This window comes from Neopsephotus bourkii, unplaced genomic scaffold (genome assembly GCF_033783945.1).
Source record: "Neopsephotus bourkii isolate Nb327-2 ecotype Australia unplaced genomic scaffold, CSIRO-AGI_Nbou_v1 NB_1820, whole genome shotgun sequence".
In the NCBI taxonomy this organism is placed as follows: Eukaryota; Metazoa; Chordata; class Aves; order Psittaciformes; family Psittacidae; genus Neopsephotus; species Neopsephotus bourkii.
In genome coordinates, this window is record NW_026902293.1 from 13,772,923 (window position 1) to 13,793,778 (window position 20,856).

At 39.6% G+C, this 20,856-nt stretch overlaps 1 protein-coding gene across 7 annotated transcripts in view; it reads left to right on the forward strand.

Moving 5' to 3' along the window:
- The window catches only part of RALYL (RALY RNA binding protein like), a 409,831-nt gene that overhangs the window by 347,892 nt on the left and 41,083 nt on the right, over positions 1–20,856 (forward strand). For 6 of the 7 annotated variants that reach the window (XM_061343014.1, XM_061343015.1, XM_061343013.1 and 3 more), the window contains 4 exons: positions 7,037–7,084; positions 10,176–10,339; positions 10,989–11,069; positions 20,632–20,745. In XM_061343014.1, coding sequence (XP_061198998.1) covers positions 7,037–7,084; positions 10,176–10,339; positions 10,989–11,069; positions 20,632–20,745 — 407 coding nt within the window. The remainder of the gene's footprint in view (positions 1–7,036; positions 7,085–10,175; positions 10,340–10,988; positions 11,070–20,631; positions 20,746–20,856) is intronic. The other variant, XM_061343017.1, reaches the window with a different exon arrangement.

The window sequence follows — 20,856 nt, forward strand, 5'->3', positions numbered from 1 at the left end:
TTGCTGATGAGTTTTCTTTTCCTGAGTGTGAAGATTACAATGTCTCTTACTGTTTTCTGTTTTAATAGCAGAATAATGCACAGAGTTCTGTTGTTAATGTTGCAGAGATAGCATATGTTTGTGGGTAAGTAATCTGCCTATTTACAGTGCCATTAAGAAACTGCTGACTCCACTAGTTCACAGGCTAATTTAAACCTTTCTCTGCTTCTGACTTGCTGAGTATTTGCTATTCAAAACCATGCGAGTGATTTCCTGCAGCCTCTGTAACACAGGTTGTTGGGTTGCTAGGGAATAACTCTCAAGAGGTTAAGAGTCCTGCAGTCACCTTCATCTCAGTGCCAGTTTTTGTCTGTGCTAATTTTCTTCTTTGTGTTTTGTAGTGTGAACTATATAATATTGTGTTATATAGTGTGAACTTTTTGTGGTTTAGGTGTACAATTATGGCTGTACATTGAGAGTTGTACTGGTCACTTTTACAGTATAATCTCTTTAACGTATTACAAATGTAACATCATCATTCAGCTTAAATAAAAGAAAAAAGGATGAAAAATAAAAATGTCAACTGAGATTGGTTGGAAAAAGCAATTTATTTTTTTTTCTTCTAGGTTATCCATTTGTGTTCTTTTCACTGTTGTTGGTTCATACCCCTGTTAATACAAATGCAGAACAACTGCTTCACAGCCAAGAGAACTAGGAACTGCCTTTGTAAAACCTCACGTCTCTAAGGGCCTCACATGACATCTTGCATCTCTGGACTGTTAACTCAGAAGTAATAGTGAAGGATGTGAAGAATGCTTAACCCCAGGAGTTGCATGTTGCCTCTGTGTTGTCTGTGCTGCCATAACTACAGGTAGAATAACAGAAAGAGAGAGAAAAAGAAACCCAGATCATGGATATAAAGAATATTTTCCAAAGTTTTAACCCACCCTCCTTTACCTGTCTTATTCAATGAGGGTTAACACCTACACATATGCTCCTACAGGACTATGCCTATTTTATGATATTTTCATAGAATCATAGAATTGTAGAATAGTTAGGGTTGGAAAGAACGTTAAGATCATCTAGTTCCAAACCCCTGCCATGGGCAGGGACACCTCACACTAGACCATTTCACCCAAGGATCTGTCCAGCCTGACTTTGAACACTGCCATGGATGGAGCATTTACCACTTCTTTGGGCAAGCTGTTCCAGTTTGAGCCCATTACCTGTCTTAGATTGAACCTGTTATTGCTTGTCCTATTGCTACAGTCACTGAAAAAGAGTCCCTCTCCAGCATCTTTGTAGGCTCTCTTCAAATACTGGAAGGCTGCTGTGAGGTTTCCATGCAGCCTTCTCTTCTCCAGGCTGAACAGACCCAACTTTCTCAGCCCGTCTTCATATGGGAGGTGCTGCAGTCCCCTGATCATTCTCATGGCCCTCCTGTGGACTTGCTCCAACAGTTCCATGTCCTTTTTATGTTGAGGACACCAGAACTGCACACAGTACTCCACGTGGGGTCTCATGAGAGCAGAATAGAGGGGCAGGATCAGCTCCTTTGACCTGCAATAGATAATAGACATAGCACAGAAGGATGTCTTTCCTCCACGGCTGACACTTAAATTCCATTAGCTTTCTTCAAGGAGAGTAATGATAAAGTGAAAAAGGAATTGAGCCCCCTAGTCTGTTAAGATCCCCTAACAGCCCACCCATTTCTGCTGCTTCAGGGTGCTGTTCCTACTTTGAGGGTCAAGTAGCTGTTGCTACATTTTTGCCAGTTGTCCCAAGTGAGGAGGCCCTGTATGTGCAGAACTGGCTCTTTCCCACTCCATATCCATGGTACTTCAACACAGAGATCCCAAATGGTCTACGGGGAAAGCAGATTCCCTCCCCACCTCCTGCTAGAGTCCCCAGAACCCATGTCGTAGGATATGGGACTTAACAGGGATGCCCTTGAATTGTGATGATTTCATTCAGAATAAACCCAGGCTAGAAATGTAAGCAAATGAGCTCCTGTTATCTCATTAATTGTGCTATCAGGTTGCACTGTCAGAAGCTACAATATGTTTGTATGTTGTATCCAGCCAGAGAGGTGATAAGATGGAAAAGTTGGAAAATGTTTACTGCAGCTAAAGCCATGTGTATGCCCATTTCAGAGACTGACTGTCATGTAACACATAGAATACCTGCAGTTACATCTTATTTCAGTAGCAATGTATCCTACTGAACTAAAGCATGCAAAAATGCAAAGTACCTTAACTTTAAGATTAGAGGCAACATCTGTAGCAGAGCTGTTTAGACAGCTTCAGTTTTAAAACACTGTGTGAAAACCACTTGGGCTTCTCCAGGTGAAAATTAAAGACATAATTAGAGTATCAGATGCTTCTGAAGCAAAGAAATATTTTTAAAAGGTAATATAAACAACTCATAAGAATTAAAAAATATTCACACATTGCACTTCAATGTAATAATCAGATTTCAAAATGTGTTTCTACTTACTTTGCTCTGGTCCACAGATAAACATTATACCATGTGGGTTGACACTGTCATTTGCAAAGATGAAGGAGCATAAAGAACTTAGTTTCAAGACAGAAATTACCTGAACATGGAACAGAGCAAAATAAATTCTTAAGTAAGGAGAGAAACAATTGGCTGACACACCCGAAAACCTTTCCTGCATTTTCCCTACCCAAAACACCCAGTGCCTGTGATAATCCTCATCTGGGGAATCTGTGACACTTTCCCAATCACTTGAGCCTCAAGCCTACTGACTCTTTTCAGTAGCACAACCAGATATCTGCCTGAGACTTAGAATTATAGAATCATAGAATAGTTAGGATTGGAAAGGACCTTAAGATCATCTAGTTCCAAGATCATCTAGTTCCAACCCCCCTGCCATGGGCAGGGACACCTCACACTAAACCAAGGCTCCGTCCAACTCGGTCTTGAACACTGCCAGGGACGGAGCATTCACAACTTCCCTGGGCAACCCATTCCAGTGCCTCACCACACTCACAGTAAAGTACTTCCTCCTTATATCGAACCGAAACATGCCTTGTTTAAGTTTCAACCCGTTACCCCTTGTCCTGTCACTACAGTCCCTAATGAAGAATCCCTCCCGAGCATCCCTATAGGCCCCCTTCAGATACTGGAAGGCTGCTATGAGGTTTCCATGCAGCCTTCTCTTCTCCAGGCTGAACAGATCCAGCTTTCTCAGCCTGTTTTCATACAGGAGATGCTCCAGTCCCCTGATCATACTCGTGGCCCTCCTCTGGACTTGTTCCAACAGTTCTATGCCCTTTTTATGTTGAGGACACCAGAACTGCACACAATACTCCAAGTGAGGTCTCAGGAGAGCAGAGTAGAGGGGCAGGAAACTTAAAGGTTAAAACTTGAACAGGGGAAGCTTAGATTGGATATAAGGAGGAAATTCTTTCCTGTTAGGGTGGTGAGGCAGTGGAATAGGTTGCCCAGGGAGGTTGTGAATGCTCCGTCCCTGGCAGTGTTTAAGGCCAGGTTGGACGAGGTCTTGGGTGATATGGTTTAGAGCGAGGTGTCCCTGCCCATGGCAGGGGGGTTGGAAGTTGATGATCTTAAGGTCCTTTCCAGCCCTAACTATTCTATGATTCTAGGATCACCTCCTTCGACCTGCTGGTCACACTCCTTTTGATGCAGCCCAGGATATGTTTGCCTTGCTTGGCTGCAAGTGCACACTGCTGGCTCATGTTAAGTTTCTCATTGACCATCACCCCCAAGTCCTAGTCCACAAGGCTGCTCTGAATCTCTTCTCTGCCCAGCCTGTAGCTGTGTCTGGTATAGGACCTTGCACTTGACTCTGTTGGACCTCATGAGGCTGGCATTGATCTACCTGTCAAGCATGTCAGGGTCCTTCTGGATGACTCCCCTTCCCTCCAGCATATCAACCAAACCCCATAACTTAGTGTCATTGGCAAACTTGCTGAGTGTGCACTCAATCCCAGTGTCCACGTCGTCGACAAAGATGTTGATCAGGACTGGTCCCAGCACCGATCCCTGAGAGACACCACTCCTCATTGGTCTCCCTTTGGACATTGACCCATTGACCACAACTCTCTGCATGTGGCCATCCAGCCAATTCTTTATCTACCAAGTGGTCCTTCCATCAAATTGATGTTTCTCCAGTTTAGAGACAAGGATATCATATGGGACAGTGTTGAATGCTTTGCACATAGCCACATAGATGGCAGCAACTGCTTTACCCCTGTCCCTCAGTTCTGTAGCCACATAATAGAAGGCCACCGAGTTGTTCAGTCAGGATTTCCCCTTCACTAAGCCATGTTAGCTGTCACCAGCCACCTCATTGTTTTTTATGTGCCCTGGCATGGTTTCTAGGAGTATCTGTTCTGTGATCCTGCCAGGCACAGAGGTAAGGCTGACTGCTTTGTAATTCCCTGGGTCATCCAGTTTAGTTTACCCTTCTTGAAAATGGGGGTTATATTTCCCTTTTTCCAGTCATCGGGAACTTCACCTGACTGGCATGATTTTTCAAATATGATGGACAGTGGCTTAGCAACTTCATTCACTAACTCCCTCAGGACCAGCAGATGGATTTCATCAGGTCCCATGGACTTGTGCATATTCAGAGTCCTAAGATGATCTCAAACCTGATCCTCTCCTACAGTGGTCCTAAGGTATTCATTCTCACAGTCCCTTCATCTGCCTTCCAAGGCCTAGGTGGTGTGGTCAGAGCATTTGCCAGTGAAGACCAGGGCAAATGAAGGGAGAGTTCTCTCCCTTTCATGCCAAATCAGTGCCACTATTCCCATGGAGGGATTTGAGCTCTCTCTGTCACCTCATCTGTACGTGAAAAATAAGTTCCATACTCTGAAAACCCAGTGAAGAGCCTGCAGTCCTTGTTGTGTCCCATGGACCAAGGTTGATTTGCCACAGAAAATATAGCTGTCCTCCAGCCTTACTCTGGCTTGTGCAAAGTGAATTATTCTTCATCAGCATCATGATCTTCAACCTTGAGAAACTGAATTTATCTGGTCTTGATGCAAATTAAATTAATGTCACTCCAGGTGAACAGTTGTATGTGACAGGCCTTTTAAATTTAATCTTTTTTCTTCAAATTATCTGTTATCTTCTACTTATAAGCCAAAATTGAATATTAAGTATAGGCTTAGTGTAGCATTAATCATTCACCTAAGTAAATCCACTAGCAAGCTGTGAATAACTTTAAATAAAATAATAGCTTTGATACATACTACCTGTTAGTTCCATGTAGACTGGCTATAACAGACAAAACACGGGCTGTTGTAAAGTGTAAGGAAAAATTTGCTAGTTTTGCATTAAGCCAAGGTACAGAAACATAATCACTATACCAGGTCTAATTATTATTACTTGTTATTTTGCTTCCTCTGACACACACAAGTCGCTGCTGGGTTCTAGATTCTCAGGGCTGTTTTATTTAGTAAGAATTTCACACAAAATTCATATAGGGTTTTATTTTCTCAAATAGATTACCAACAGGACAGTTGACATTCTCACCTGGTGAGTCTAATAATACTTACTGTTGGTCCAGTATTATGTGGGTAGTCAGTAAAACTTAAACTATCACTTTGACTTGGGCACTTGCATCCAAAGTAGATGTGGCAGAGGTGGAAACTGTCCCTGACCTCCTTTGATGGATATTTTTCCCAGTTGGAGAAAGGGGAAACCGCAAGCCTTCAAAATCAAAACACTAAGATGAAATGGTAATAATTTATTGTAATATGGTAATGAAGTAATTTAAGCTTGTCAACTTTATTTTTTCACCCTTTTTAGTGGTCAGCCTCTGAAACATAGCAAAGGGAAGAAAGGGGAAAGAGGCATTATGTGATTAAGAAAAGCAAAAAACTTGAGAATTCTTGAACCTTTCTTCAAATTATGCACACACACCCCCACGCCCCGCAGAAGACATTTTGCTCAGTGTTCAAGAGCAGAAATTAGCCACAAGTCCATTCCCTGTGAAGACAAGCTTCGTTAATGTGTAGCTACCATCATTCATCTCCATTTACATTCAGTGAGTTTCCTCCTTCTTCTCTCTCCTTTCTACCTTTCTGCTTTCTTACTGAAATCTCCTTTTTTGTGATACTTCTTAATGCCTCTTACCTTTACTATTCATAATTGCCCTTCTCAGGCAAGAGACTAACTTAGGGTTTGTGTTACTAGTCCATCAGGCAGAGCACAAATCTCTTGTGATTTATTAGCTCTTTGGTTCTATTTTCTTGAGTATCTGAGACAGACAGACTACATTGCTATTTCTTCACCATAAAGGTAGAAAGATGTTAATGGAATGCAAAATTAGGAAGATCAATCTGGGATTGACTTTGCAATTGACAGCTCAAAAATAGTTTTCCCTGGACCTCTGCAGTTTCCTCCCTATATTTGTTTCCCTTGATGGTGCCTGTCTTTACCCAGATTGGTCTATATTTTCCTTTCCGAGCCTGAGAGGAAAAGCATCTCTATAACACTATTGCTTGCAGCATTCATTTTTTCTAACTTTTTTCCTTTTCTATTTATAAGTAAAGAAGATTTGGTGAACTCAAGGACCAGCAGTCCAATCCTTTTCCTGTTTCTCATAAATCAAATTCACTTTCTTATGGCAGCTCACCTGTTCATCCCTTTACCAATCTTACATGCATTTAACATTCTTACTTGTCTACTGATTATGCTATGTTACCCCAGAAAAGGTTTTCACTATTAGAGTGCTTCCTTCATTTGATCACTCAGAGAATTACACTATAATGATCCTCTAATTACAGAGCTGTCATGCTGTGTTAAATCCTTTCTATATGTGCTGTCGACTGTTTACACTGTTCTGCATGTCCTGGATTTCACATTTCCAAATATATTACAGTGATAGCTGACAACAGCATTGACAAACATAATGTACAGTGTATGGTTGTGGAAAAGAAGGGGAAGGACTTCTAAAACGGTCTTGGAAAGTGAGAGTAAGCCAGTAATACCACAGAAGTTTTAATCAATGTGTATGTTTCTATAAACCAGTTCATTTCTGTTTTTCTGTGTTTTTCCACAGTGGTTATGTCTTTGATTATGATTACTACAGAGATGATTTCTACAATCGGTATGTGTGGTTATACTTTTGTACATCCTACACCATTTCCACTGTTTGTTTATAATGTAATCACATCATTTGGTTAGACAGGTCTGTTCTGATTTTATATATTATTCATTTCATTACTTCTATTGTGCATCAGAATAAGACTATTTGAATATATCACAAGCAGAGAAGATTATCACCAACAAATGCATGCATGCACATTAAACAGTTCTTTTGGTCTTATCCTTCTCTAAGAGCTTTTGGGGCATTTTCTGTGCAGAACATTTCAGTGGTAGTTTAATTGCTCAGTGTTTATCCCTACAGAATTCTTCCAGTGGAACATATAGCAGCTGTAAAATTCTTCAGCATAGCACTCATGTCTTTGTCTTTTCATCCATGTGTATGAAAAGATATGGAATGTATCCTGAAAACTATGTCTTCCAAGAATATTTAAAAGGCTAAAAGGACCTTAAGAAAAAAACACAAAACAAAACAAAAAACACAATATGAACAGCATATGTGTTTCTAAAGAAGGAAAAGAAGTGTGGATACCTTAGTAACTGGAGACTTGTTCTTTGGGTATATGCACACAGTCTAGCTCAGCAGTATGGGAATTTATTCATTTATATGCAGCAGTGTCACCACAACACAGTGTTAACATGGATGACCATGGATAACCAACTCATGATCCAGCAGTGCTGTGCCTTGCCTCTGCATTACAGCAGCCTGCCTTAGCATAGGCCAAGTGAGTTAGAGGAGAACAAAGTATTGCTTCACCAGCCTCTTTTAATCTGAGATTTCTTTTATGTAAAGAAATGGATAATAGCAGTGGAGTGGTTTCTACCCTGAAGTTAAGGTATCATGCGCTATATATCTTTCTGCTTAGAAACACTAGGAAAAATGTAGAAATTTTTTTTTTTTTTTTTTTTGGTGGAGGCATGTGTTTTGTTTTGTTTTGTTTTGTTTTATTTTCCTGGAGTTGGTTTAATTTGAGCTATAAGTTTTGGGTTTGTATGTTAATGACCATGCTCCCTTCGGACAGAGCTAAAAATAGTGAACTATAAATGTTTGGAGTAAAAGCCATCAGTGTAGTTTAGTCCTGCTTAGTCTAGCCTTGACAGTAGGAACAGCTCATGCCTGTACAAAGTTAACTTCCATAGGCTTGTGTTTACTTTCCCCAAGGTTAATGCTCTGAATTTCATCAGTGGATTTTTATGTTTTTAACAAAGTACTGTTTCTGATCTGTGCCACCTGAATATTAAAGCTATATGTCTTTAGTTTTTTTCCTAATTCTGTATATTATGGGTAGCACAAATGAACAACTATAATGGTCAAATTTCCACAATAAAATACTTACGAGATATTAAAGGTAGTTTCTGTAGAGCTTGGTGTCTATCCATCTTGATGATTGTCTTCCTATGGAAAACCGCTGAGTGAAATGTGTCCATAAATCTATTCAATAGTGAAATTTTCTGATGTATAAATCTTTCAGGAGAGGAAGGTGTGGGGGGTAAGAGAGCAGCTGCATGGTCCTGATTTACCATCTGGGTTTAAACCAGAACAATATGAAATACTGGAAGATAGAAAAAATCACCTTTGGAATAATAATAATAAAATAATAATAGTAATAAAAAGTTCTGAAACATTCTTTCCATTAATGTCAAATGGAGGTTGTGGCTAACCTCCAGATCATCCAATGTGATAAATGATGAGAGACAACAAATAATAACATCTCTGTTAAAAGTCCCTAAAATATGTTAGTGTTCATCTTCATACGTAATTGTTTAGTTATGCCCACAACGGCTAGAAACTGCTTATTCAGCAAGAGTATTCATGGCCACAGGGTTCAAGTTCAGGGAGGTGACATGGTCTCTGTGACACATTTTCTAGGCAGCTATGGAAAATGGAGGAGCTGCTTATATTGCCTGTAGGATTATGGTACAGACAACAGTAAGGATCCTGGGATTTAAGCGCTAGATATTTACTTGCCAGAAAATAGGCTAGAAGAGACTTAAGTTTGATTCTGCTTCCTGTTTAGCATGCAGTTAGAGTGTGGTGAGTGAATTACTGCTTCTTGGGCATTTGTTTTCAAATGTGATCTATATGCCCAGCTGAGCAACAGTAGTTAGAACTGTTAAAAGTAAACATGCAGTTATAAATTTCCATAGTTACTAGTTGAAAGTATTATTTGAAAGAAACTTAAGAACATTTCATGAGAATGTTGCTTGTTCCTCTGCTTCAGTCTGAACAAGAAATCTTAATTTTCTGAACTTTATTCTCCTGGCCTGCCAGATGGAAAACCCATAGGTTTTTATTTTCTAAATGTATATGTAGTTTTAATCACCTTTCCTACTGACTTTATTTTCTTCTGCGCAGGTTAGTCACCTGGTGATAACTGTGGTTTTAGGATTGGGTATTCTACTTGGGAACACTAGTTCATTTTGGTTCCAGGATGTCTTTTATTGACTGTAGTAATTCTCTGAATATTTACTTGCTAGAGTGGTGTTTGAACAAGATTTCTTTCTATTAAGCATGCTTGGGTGTTTTAGCCATCCTACATCAATTCATTCTTCAATAAAGAGAGCATATGCTGGGACATCTTTTCTATGCGTTCAGAAGGACATACAGGTGCCTCACTGTAAATACTCTTTTGCTATTTCAGAAACTGCAAGGTATTTCTTTATGGCAATGTCTGGCTTCAGAAAAGTTCAATTTTTTTTCCGTCTTTAAGGATGGGAGTGTAGAAAACTAGAATTTAAGTGATGCATGTAATAAAGGAGCTGAAATGTCACCATAACAAAATGTATTTCTACTAGCTGTGTGCAATGAAATGTTGTGGATCTGTGGAAAGCTGGTTATGGGTTTTCCATACTGCAAATAACATGGTCCCATAACGCATCCCTCATTTAAATTATACAAAAAATTTGAGGTATGCACTGGTCTGTGGCACTTAATGTGCATAGGTCCTTGAAATCTAATTTGACTGTGATCTGAAGTGATTACAGTTTCAAAGAGCAATTTTCTCAAAGATAACATTAAAATTTTGTTGACAGGGCTTCCATGACTTGAAATCATATAAGGTTTTATGAAGTCCAGCTGACTTTATTTTTTCTAGGTTGTTTGATTACCATGGCCGTGTCCCACCACCACCTCGTGCAGTAATTCCACTGAAACGTCCTCGTGTGGCTGTGACAACAACTCGCAGAGGCAAAGGGGTTTTCTCCATGAAAGGAGCATCACGATCCACCTCAAGTGGAGCTTCTTCTTCAGGATCCAAATGTGAGTTGCTCATTTCAGTTGGATATTATTGAAACAATGATCCTAGTAATTTCTGCAAGCAGACAGCTTCCATTATATAGCTCTGTTGCAGTTATTTCCTACCCTCAGCCTCTAGCTTCACAAGCTGGCTTGATTACTAAAGCGACATGCCTTTCCTGCTAGTCAAAGAGCACACTCATGTAGGTTTTGAAGAAAATCCCATCAACGTTTGACCCATTCCCTTGGCCTCATTAGAATACTGTTTAAAATCTTCTATCATCCTGACTGCTTATACACCAAGAGGTCCTGTGAACAGCTGATAGTAAAGCAAAGCTCTTAGTCTTGTTATAAACAAAGACACACTGATTTCTGTGGAGACTTGAGGGTTGTATTTGAGGTGGTGGGAAGAGAGCTGGGGGCATGTGGGAGGTTGGGTTGTGTGTCCTTTTTTTGCCAGATTCCCTTTAGGGTAGAAAGAGGCAAAGTGTCTTTGCCTGTTCTAAAGGGAATCCAAATCAGGATTGGCAATTTGGGGTTATTCAACCCTTCTTTAGTGAGTTGGCCTTAGAAGACCTGATGAACATTAAGCATTCCCTCCTCCATGCTGACCAAGACCCCCACTCTGTAGTATGTCCTGGGAACTTCAACTTCCTCTTCGTGCATCTTTCAGCACCCACCTGTCTTCCCCTGCCCCTTATGTGGAGTGATACTGTCCTTGGAAGCGTCACTGGAAGAGGAAGAGAAAGATCAGGTAGGGATCAGATATTAGAAAGAATGAAGGGACTTAAATAAGACACTTGGAGTGCCAGACTGGCTAACAAAGCATCATGCTAACAAAGCACAATCATGAAATAAGTGAATCCACCAACAGTGAATCTTACTGCACCAGGGATTAATTATGGCATCGACATGAGCCAATTATATACTCCACATGCCCAAATCTCACACATTAGCATGCAAAAAAGAAGACGGACCTCCAGTGAGCCCACTAATCTCCATTCTTGATCCTATTGTATGAACTGATGATATCAGAGACCTCAAAAGGAGAAATGTAATAAACATGCATGTGACTGAAAGAATGTAAATATGATAAACAGAGCTAATGCTGTACAGTGTGACATAAGGAGCTTGAGCAATTCCTTAGAAAGGATGATGTTCTGAGAAAGAAAGGCTCTGTTGTCTGTATAGTTGAATCACACACAAGTCTCCAGAGAATGACTGGCTATATGCCCATTACCAGCGGCTGGAGCTTTGATAGCTGGCACACAGGAAGACATTTCAATTTAAGTTCAATATTATGGAGCTCACACACACCCTAAGAGGATGCTTGGGAGTAGCAACACTTCCTTTGTTCTCTGGACAATAAACACGAGTCTAGACATTTTCATACACATCTTGAACTAATCCACTGGCTGTAGCTATTTTTTGTCTTTTCTCAATACTTTAAGTAATGAATTATGATTAATATTAATTATATTAATTTAAAAGAAAGCATGCAGCTCAAGATCTTAACTTTAGTAAACATAGAATTGAAATTTTTTTTATAGTCTTTTCCAGTCCTTGGGGCTTTGGGTTTTCACACAGTGAATCAAAGCTTTAGTAAGTATACATACTTGCAGATTCACTCATTAGATCTTTTTTCATCCTTTACTGTTGTCTTACCCATATGAAAAGCTAGCAGTATCAGAGCATTCAATTCACTAATTTTCCTAAAGCGAATAGACTTTTTGGACTCACTTTTCCCTGAGAATATAAATTATTTTTAGGTAAGGTTTTTTATATACATACTTCTCATTGTTCAGAATAACTAAAAATTCTTCTAGAGAGCTGAGGACCTTATTATATTCCAATAGATGTCAAGTAAATTTCTCACCCAGAAATCTGGGTTTTCATTGTAGTGAATGGGACAGAACATATTGCGGTAGCATATAGATATCTGTTCCTCATAATAATCACCAATTTGCTTTATTATTTATACTGCGTTTCAGAAAATCTTTTGTAGTACCATGTGAGGATTTAAGTAATGCATAATCTAAATTAGAGGAATCATCCCTAGTCTGAGTACCCACAGCTACTTGATATAAGACCTCCAAAACACATAACATGGCAAATGTTTCAGAACCTGCAAATTATTTAATGAAAGTGAATTCAGGAGTCTAGAGATCCTAATAGACAGTGTTATGCCCAGTAAAAGTACCCTTCATTTTCAAGTGTGATGTGAACTCTAAAAATGTCAGTTTTGGAGCATCAAGTGACAAGACCCAGCTCTTTAACACTGAAAGGAGAGCTACAAGATGTATTGCTAAAAACATGGGCTGATATTTTGACCTCTGTTGAGTTTCCACCCTCAGTTCTTTACAATGGCAGTTGGCACACAACTGCGAAGACTATTTATCGTGTTGGAATAAACTGCATAAATTTTTCTTTCTGCATACATCACACCTTTAAAAGGAGTCAGACACATAGTATACAGACTTTCATGCTTGAATTCCACATAGAATTACTTCCCCTTTTGTCTAGTCCAACCAACTCATCATAAAAATTGAAACACAATTTTGTTGACTTGGACAGGAATATAATCAGCTTAATGTAAGACGTTTATCAGAGAAACAACTGAACCAGTCCCTTGGGGGCTTTAAATTAGAAAATAAAGAACATGGTTTTGGGCTTCTTTTGCTAATTTCTTGGAGAAGTTGGCTATATTGAAATATGGGATGAAGCAATTCAATATTTTGTTGTCCCTTACTCTACACTGCTAATCTGAACCCCTTGAACTAATACCCTGTTGATTCCACTTGTAATTTATTGCTAGTTAAATAAAAGATCTATTCAATAAGAAGAAGCATGGTGGAAAAGAAGCTATTTTAGGGTTTAATGAAATCCAATACCATAAAAGAGCTTAATTGCAGGTTCAGAATTAACTATATCAAAATGTTATTGCCTATGATTGAAAGATTTCACCTCCAAATAGCAAAACTCTCGTCAGATTACACCCCCTAATAGACTTTCAAGATTTAAGCAGAAATCTCATAGGCATAACTGTTCTCATAGCTGTTCTCCACTCAGACTGGATTCAGAAAATGAACCCATACACAAAGTATTAAAGGTCAGAGAGACCCTCTCAGTGTAATTACCAGGATTAGAGGGACTCACTTCTGAAAACCAGCAATTCAAAACCAGAAGTTTGCTGTGGCACAAAGCAAAGATGTTGTAAAAACATAATACCAAAAATGCCTTGCTTATTGATGACTACAGCTGCAAAAATAATGTCTGCCAGTGCAGTAAATTCTTGTTCTACCAAAAAGTTGTAATGTGTTTGAAGTATGCTTCCAAAACACAAAATGACTTTATTTCTTTCCTGAATCTATAATTTTTCAAAGACCAGTTGACAACTTTTTGTTTTATTCTTAACTTCAAAGACCAGAAAAAATATTATCAGCCTTTTCACGTTATTTAAAGTAACTCACAAAATGAAACATTTTGATGTGGAAACTACACATAGTAGTTCTTCACATTAATGGCATGAAGCAGCAGATGCAGATTGCTGTTTAGAACTGGAAAAAAATCTGTCAATATACAAACTGAAGCTCTTGGGATAGGCACTTTTATTCTACACATCTAAAACAGGAGGAAAACACTAATCAAATTTTTTTATGCCCTGTGTGTTTGAGATAAAGGAGTAGACCCTTAAGATGTTACAATATGTCCTGAACTGTGCCTTTAAATTGATTCATTCTGACTCATTTAAATTTAACTTCATTAGCTAACCCATTTTTCAGTGAAATCTAAAGTAATGTAATATGATAAAATATTTTATATTAAACATGAAGGTTTAGGCAAAAATACATGACATTTAAAAAAACCTAAATCATGCTTTGTGGATGAATCAATTTGTAGTTACGGCAAAAAACATTTCACAAATATAGCTGTAATTCAACACTAGCCCTTTCATTTCTAAAAATGTGATTGACCTCAATTTTAAATCTCTTGGTTTGAGCCAGATGCGGTTTGTCTCCTCTGGTGCTACATGCTTCAATGAAGGATGCATTCTGGAAGGCCCTTTCACTCCCAGCAGAGGGCTGGAAAGGGTCACTGATTCTAATTCATTACTGTTGCAAGTAGGCACATCATCTAATCCTTTAAACTCCAATTTAAAGCTAGTTAGGGTTTGTTTTTTGTCTCTGTTTCTTTAATTTCCTGCTTAAATTTTTTTACTGTTTGTTCATATTCGTTTGTTGTGCCAACACTGCTTTAGCTTTAAAATTATGTTTCCTTTTGCCTTCTTTTATCTCAGGCAAACAAGCAAAACTCTTCTGTCACACTACAGGCTTTCCATTCTTATACTCATCTTTGTGACCCCACTCCCCACACCAACAGAATTCAGTGGTTCAACCTGTATGCATTACTCCAGATGCAGATATCTCCAGGTCTTTGTAAAATGTCATTGTACTGCTTCATCTTTAGCCATACATCATTTGAGACATCATAACACTGCATTTTCTTATGGCTATATTATAGTGTAGCCTGTTGTCAATCTGAGATTACAGCTACAGCCAAGGATAATTCTGTCACTGTCTTTTTTTGCTGAGCAGCTTCAATGTTAAGAGTAGGAGTTCTTCTGTTAGTCAAGTGTGGGACATTTTTTCAGTGCAATTACATTGCATCTTTTTTCAGTGGTAGCAAGCCTTAAAATCACCTAACCCCTCCTTGCATTCCAGTTCACTTTGAATAGATGATACCTTCCAATTTCATGTCATCAGCAAAATTAACCTGTTTGTTTACTTTCTGGCGCCAAAGTAAAAAATATTTGTTGAAGATATTTAGCCATTTTGATGCCAGTGTTTGGGAAATTTCATTAGTAATTTCTTTCATTTCCAACATGTGCATTTCTGTCACCTGCTGGCTTTTGCTTATCTGCTAATAGGAAAAAAAAATGCAGTAAGCTACTTTTTTTTTTTTTTTTTCTATTCTATTACTCAAAAGCAGATGAACAGATATTTGGACTCATGCAGATTTGCTTTCATGTTTATCAATTGCTTTATTTCTTGCCTGAAGAAAAAGAAATCTGTGATATTTTAAAGGAGAATTTATATACTCAAAGGAGGACACTTGAAGTACAGTACATACAGTTTTTACATTTGACTTTGTCAGAAATAGCCTAAAGTTCTTCCCAAGCTTTCTATCACAGAATCACAGAATGGTCAAGTTCGGAAGGGACCTCTGGAGTTCACCTGGTCCAACTGCCCTGCCTAAGCAGGACCATCTACAGCAAGTTTAACAGGGTTGTACTCAGGCAGCTTTTGAATATCTCTACAGGTTGAAACTCCACAGCCTCTCTGCGTGACCCGTGCAAGCATTTGACCCCCCACACAGGGAAAAAAAAAAGATGAAGCAGCTTTCTCTTGTGTTTAGATGGAATTTCCTATGCTTTAATTTGTGCCAATTATCTTTCATGTGGTAGTGGGTCACTATTGAAAAGAGTCTGACTTTGTCTTCATTCCTTCTTGTACCAGGGACACAGTGCTCCAGATGTTGCCTCAGAAGTGCTGTATTGAGGGTTGTGCTGGTTTGAGCTGGGGAAGAATTAATATTCCACATAGTAGCTAGTATGGGGCTATGTTTTGGATTCATGCTGGAAAAAAAGTATTGATAACTCACAGGTATTTCAGTTATTGCTGAGCAGTGCTTACACAGAATCAAGTTCCTCCTCTACTCCTCATAGCACCCTGCCAATGAGCAGGCTGGGAGTGCACAAAATTTTGGAAGGGGGACAGCTGGGAGAGTTGACACAGATTGACCAAAGAAACATCCCATCCCATATGGCATCTTGCTCAACAATAAACTAGTGGGGAGGTTGGCTAGGGGCTGCTGCTCAAGGACTAGCTGGGCATTGATCAGTTGGTGGTGAGCAACATATTCCACTGGCATCAGTTGTTTTTCTTTGGGTTTATTTCTCTCTGTTATTTTCTTTTCGTTACATTATTCTAGTTATCAATAGTAATAATAGCAGTAGTAGTAGTAGTATATTTCAACTATTAAACTCTTCTTATCTCAACCTTCAAGTTTTCTCACTTTTCCTGTTCCAATTCTCTTCTCGCCATCCTGCTGGGGCGGGGGAGGGAGGTGAGTTTAGGGAGTGAGGAAGCATCTGTGTATTGCTTAGTTGCCACATATGGTTAAACCATGACAATCTGCTGGCAACACTCTTCCTAATGCAGCCTTGGATGCTGACAGACTTCTTTGTCACAAAGGTATATTTTGCCCATCAGGACACTTCATAATTTGTCTTTAATAATTGCTGATTACTACAGAAAATACCTACAATATAACTGAGAGTGGAATTTCTCTAAAAATTCCTGCAAGTTAAGACAATGAGCAACTTAAAAAATTACTTCATCACAACGTTGGAAACAGGGTGAAAATTTTTAACTTCTGTAGATTTGTTGGAATTTTTCCCTTTTTTTCTTTCAGTTCTTTTTAGTATTAACTTGAAGTGACTGACTGTATGATGGAATCACCTCATTAAATGTGAACGATAAGTTACACGTTCAGTTGCCACAGCTTGATGGAAAGGTTTTGGCATAGGGGAATTTTGCAAGGTAGCAATAAGGCTCCTCAGTCATTTATAGAATCTTTGTTTGTTATTGAATCCTCACTGTTGTGCCCGTGTTCCCTCTGATACAGTCTTCTTTCTAAACTGATTCCTCACTGAGACACCACAGGGAAACCCTTGTGAAGCAGGTTTGACCTCAGTTGAACAGTAATCCTATGTATATGCCTTTTTCACTATCAATCTCAGAAGTGCAAATGTTTTCTGCTTTGCTTTCTAAACTGGGAACAAATACCATTAGGTCCTTTCAGTGTCACTTCTCACTTTTGATCTTTTACCTTTGGCAAGCCTGCTATTTGTCTTTCAAGGGAGCACCTCTAACATAACAGCTTGGCCACACAGAACGTGTTGCCGACTGGCTTCATAGTGGATTGGAGCAAACACTTAGCATTCTTCGTTGGACAGATTCATGCTATTTCACCCTGTTATCTGCATTGCCTTGCTAAACCAGCATGGACAAGCCAGTGCCCCTGGGGAAGCAGTAACCTTCTAAATATACAGTTGTCAGAATCTTAGAGTTTTGTTACAGATCTGGTGGATTGGACAGTGACCCGTTATTTCTCTAAGAACAGTTTAAAGCCTTGCTCTATAAATATACAGAATAATAACATCAAGTACTGTACAGCATATAAAGGTCTAGCACTAAGGTTACTTTTAAGCTTAGTTCTTTAATTCCTACCATTCATTTAATATACCAGAGGTTTCAGATTATGACAGTGTGAGATATACAATTTCTTAATATAAGCACATAATTAAGAAGTTCATTACCACAAAGAATAATAGAATAGTTAGGGTTGGAAAGGACCTTAAGATCATCAACTTCCAACCCCCCTGCCATGGGCAGGGACACCTCGCTCTAAACCATATCAACCAAGGCCTCGTCCATCCTGGCCTTGAACACTGCCAGGGATGAAGCATTCACAACCTCCCTGGACAACCCATTCCAGTGCCTCACCACCCTAACAGGAAAGAATTTCCTCCTTATATCCAATCTAAACTTCCCCTGTTTAAGTTTTAACCCATTAGCCCTTGTCCTATCACTACAGTCCCTAATGAAGAGTCCATCCCCAGCATCCCTATAGGCCCCCTTCAGATACTGGAAGGCTGCTCTGAGGTCTCCATGCAGCCTTCTCTTCTCCAGGCTGAACAGGCCCAACTTTCTCAGCCTATCTTCATATGGGAGGTGCTCCAGTCCCCTGATCATTCTCGTGGCCCTTCTCTGGACTTGTTCCAACAGTTCCATGTCCTTTTTCCGTTAAGGACACCAGAACGGCACACAATACTCCAAGTGAGGTCTCACGAGAGCAGAATAAATGGGCAGGATCACCTCCTTCGACCTGCTGGTCACACTCCTTTTGGTGCAGCCCAGGATACGGTTGGCTTTCTGGGCTGCAAGCACACACTGCCAGCTCATGTTCATTTTCTCATCGACCAGCACCCCCAAGTCCTTATCCGCAGGGCTGCTCTGAATCCCCTCTCTGCCCAGCCTGTAGCTGTGCCTGGGATTGCTCTGACCCAGGTGTAGGACCTTGCACTTGGCATGGTTAAATTTCATGAGGTTGGCATCAGCCCACCTCACAAGTGTGTCAAGGTCCCTCTGGATTGCATTCCTTTCCTCCAGCGTATCAACCAAACCACACAGCTTGGTGTCATTGGCAAACTTGCTGAGGGCGCACTCAATCCCTCTGTCCATGTCAGCGACAAAGATGTTGAAGAAGACCAGTCCCAAGACCGATCCCTGAGGGACACCACTCGTGACTGGTCTCCAGCCGGACATTGAGCCATTGACCACAACTCTTTGTGTGCCACCATCCAGCCAGTTCTTTATCCACCAAGTGGTCCATCCATCAGATTGATGTCTCTCCAATTTAGAGACAAGAATGTCGTGTGGGACAGTGTCGAACACTTTACACAAATCCAGGTGGATGACATCCACTGCTCTACCCCTGTCCCTCAGTTCTGTAGCCCCATCATAAAAGGCCACCAAATTGGTCAGGCAGGATTTCCCCTTAGTGAAGCTATGCTGGCTGTCACCAAGCACCTTTTTGCTTTTCATGTGCCTTAGCATGCCTTGCAGGAGAATCTGCTCCAAGATTTTTCCAGGCACAGAGGTCTGTAATTCCCCGGGTCATTCATTTTCCCCTTCTTGAAAATGGGGGTTATATTTCCCTTTTTCCAGTTGTCGGGAACTTCACCTGACTGCCATGATTTTTCAAATATGATGGCCATGTAGCAACTTACTGCTTTTAGCTGAATTGTTATAACAATAATGCACACAGTCCAAACTCTAAGATAAAAAGCCTTGGTTTCAACCTCAGTGAATGTGCTCCATGTTTGCAAGAAGGCTGATTTTGATGCAAATGCATACTCATTTACTATCACTGAAGCATAAAGTAACTTGCCTGCACACTTCATCATAAGATTTTGACTATCTGATAAAAAATACCCACGAGACACCATGATGAGGCACATGCCCAAGAATTAATAAACAGGACTGATATGGCAAGTTACAACCAGGAGACCCTTTGGACAGAAAAGGAACATGTCCTTTTCTAAGGCAGAACATCCCTTTTCCCAGGCTCTGGATATACACACCAAGTCGATGCACATCCTCCTTCAGCAGTGGTAAGGATGGAGGAGTAACACTACCCAGTGCTCTTCCATTGCCAGTCCCTCGCAGTTTAAGGTGATGGCCCAGTTCTTCCTAAAAGAGTTGTAGGAGTGACAGTTGTGTTACCTACTCTTGACCTTTACAAATTACTTTAATCTCCCATGCTAGCACAGGTTTCACATTTTCTCCCCTGGGACTTTTCAACATTATATGTTAGCACAGACAGGGCAAGTGGATTTGTTTGGACCATCTTCTGAGCATAAAAATATATCTTGATCATGTCATAAGGTCATTCATGAGGACTGCAGTGCTGTTTCTTCTGAAGACAAAATACCACCAAGTCAGGGCCTCCTTCTAGTGTTAGACAATGAAAGAGCAATAATGCAAATAAATTAAAGAGTAATACAATGCAGCACAACACAGATTTGGAAACTTCAGCACTTCATTTATAGTCAATGCCTCCATGTCACTGGATGTGATCATAAAAATAAATATTTTTATATGATATTCATAGCTGGGAAAAGTACAAGAAATTACCAGAACTGAAAGCTTTTGAAGCAATAATACTTAAAACCTATTGCAATAAAGCTGTTGACTGGAACATAATATTGCATCCCTGGCCGCCCTAGGATTTATGTTACCATTCACACTTGTTGAAAAAGAACTACTGCTACTGTGAGGGAACTTTTTATTATTGTCTCTGTTATTACAAAATAGTCCAGCAAAATAGCATTGCAAGATTGTGAACTGTCTGTCATATTTGAATCGTTCTTTCATTATATGCTGTTTTTCAGTAACAGCTACTTGGAAATACTAAGAATGCCCTTGAGACATTTTGCCTGAAATACTTATTACAAAGCAATATACCTCAGATAATCTCTTGCCATTAGGACTTAGAACTCTGTGATTTCCTAGGATTCACCATTTTTAACTAACACTGCTCATTTTAAAAGTTAAATCTGTAACAATACTAACAGAAATGAGACAGTAGATTTTGGGTACTACAGAGGAAAGAAAAGAAACATGTTTTGTTCAGGAGGGACTACAAATATAGTTTATTTCATGTTTTACATCTTTGCTCTCTTTCCACAGTGAAATCAGATGAGTTGCAAACAATCAAGAAGGAATTAACCCAAATCAAAACAAAAATTGACTCCTTGCTAGGGAGACTGGAAAAGATTGAAAAGCAGCAAAAAGCTGAAGCAGGTAGGTGAAAGCAATTTGTAGTCAAATGAATTAAATTAGAGCCTAGTTATTAGTCAAACAGACAGACCAGAGAGAATGCAATCCTTCCAGAAATTTTGTTACATAATGGAG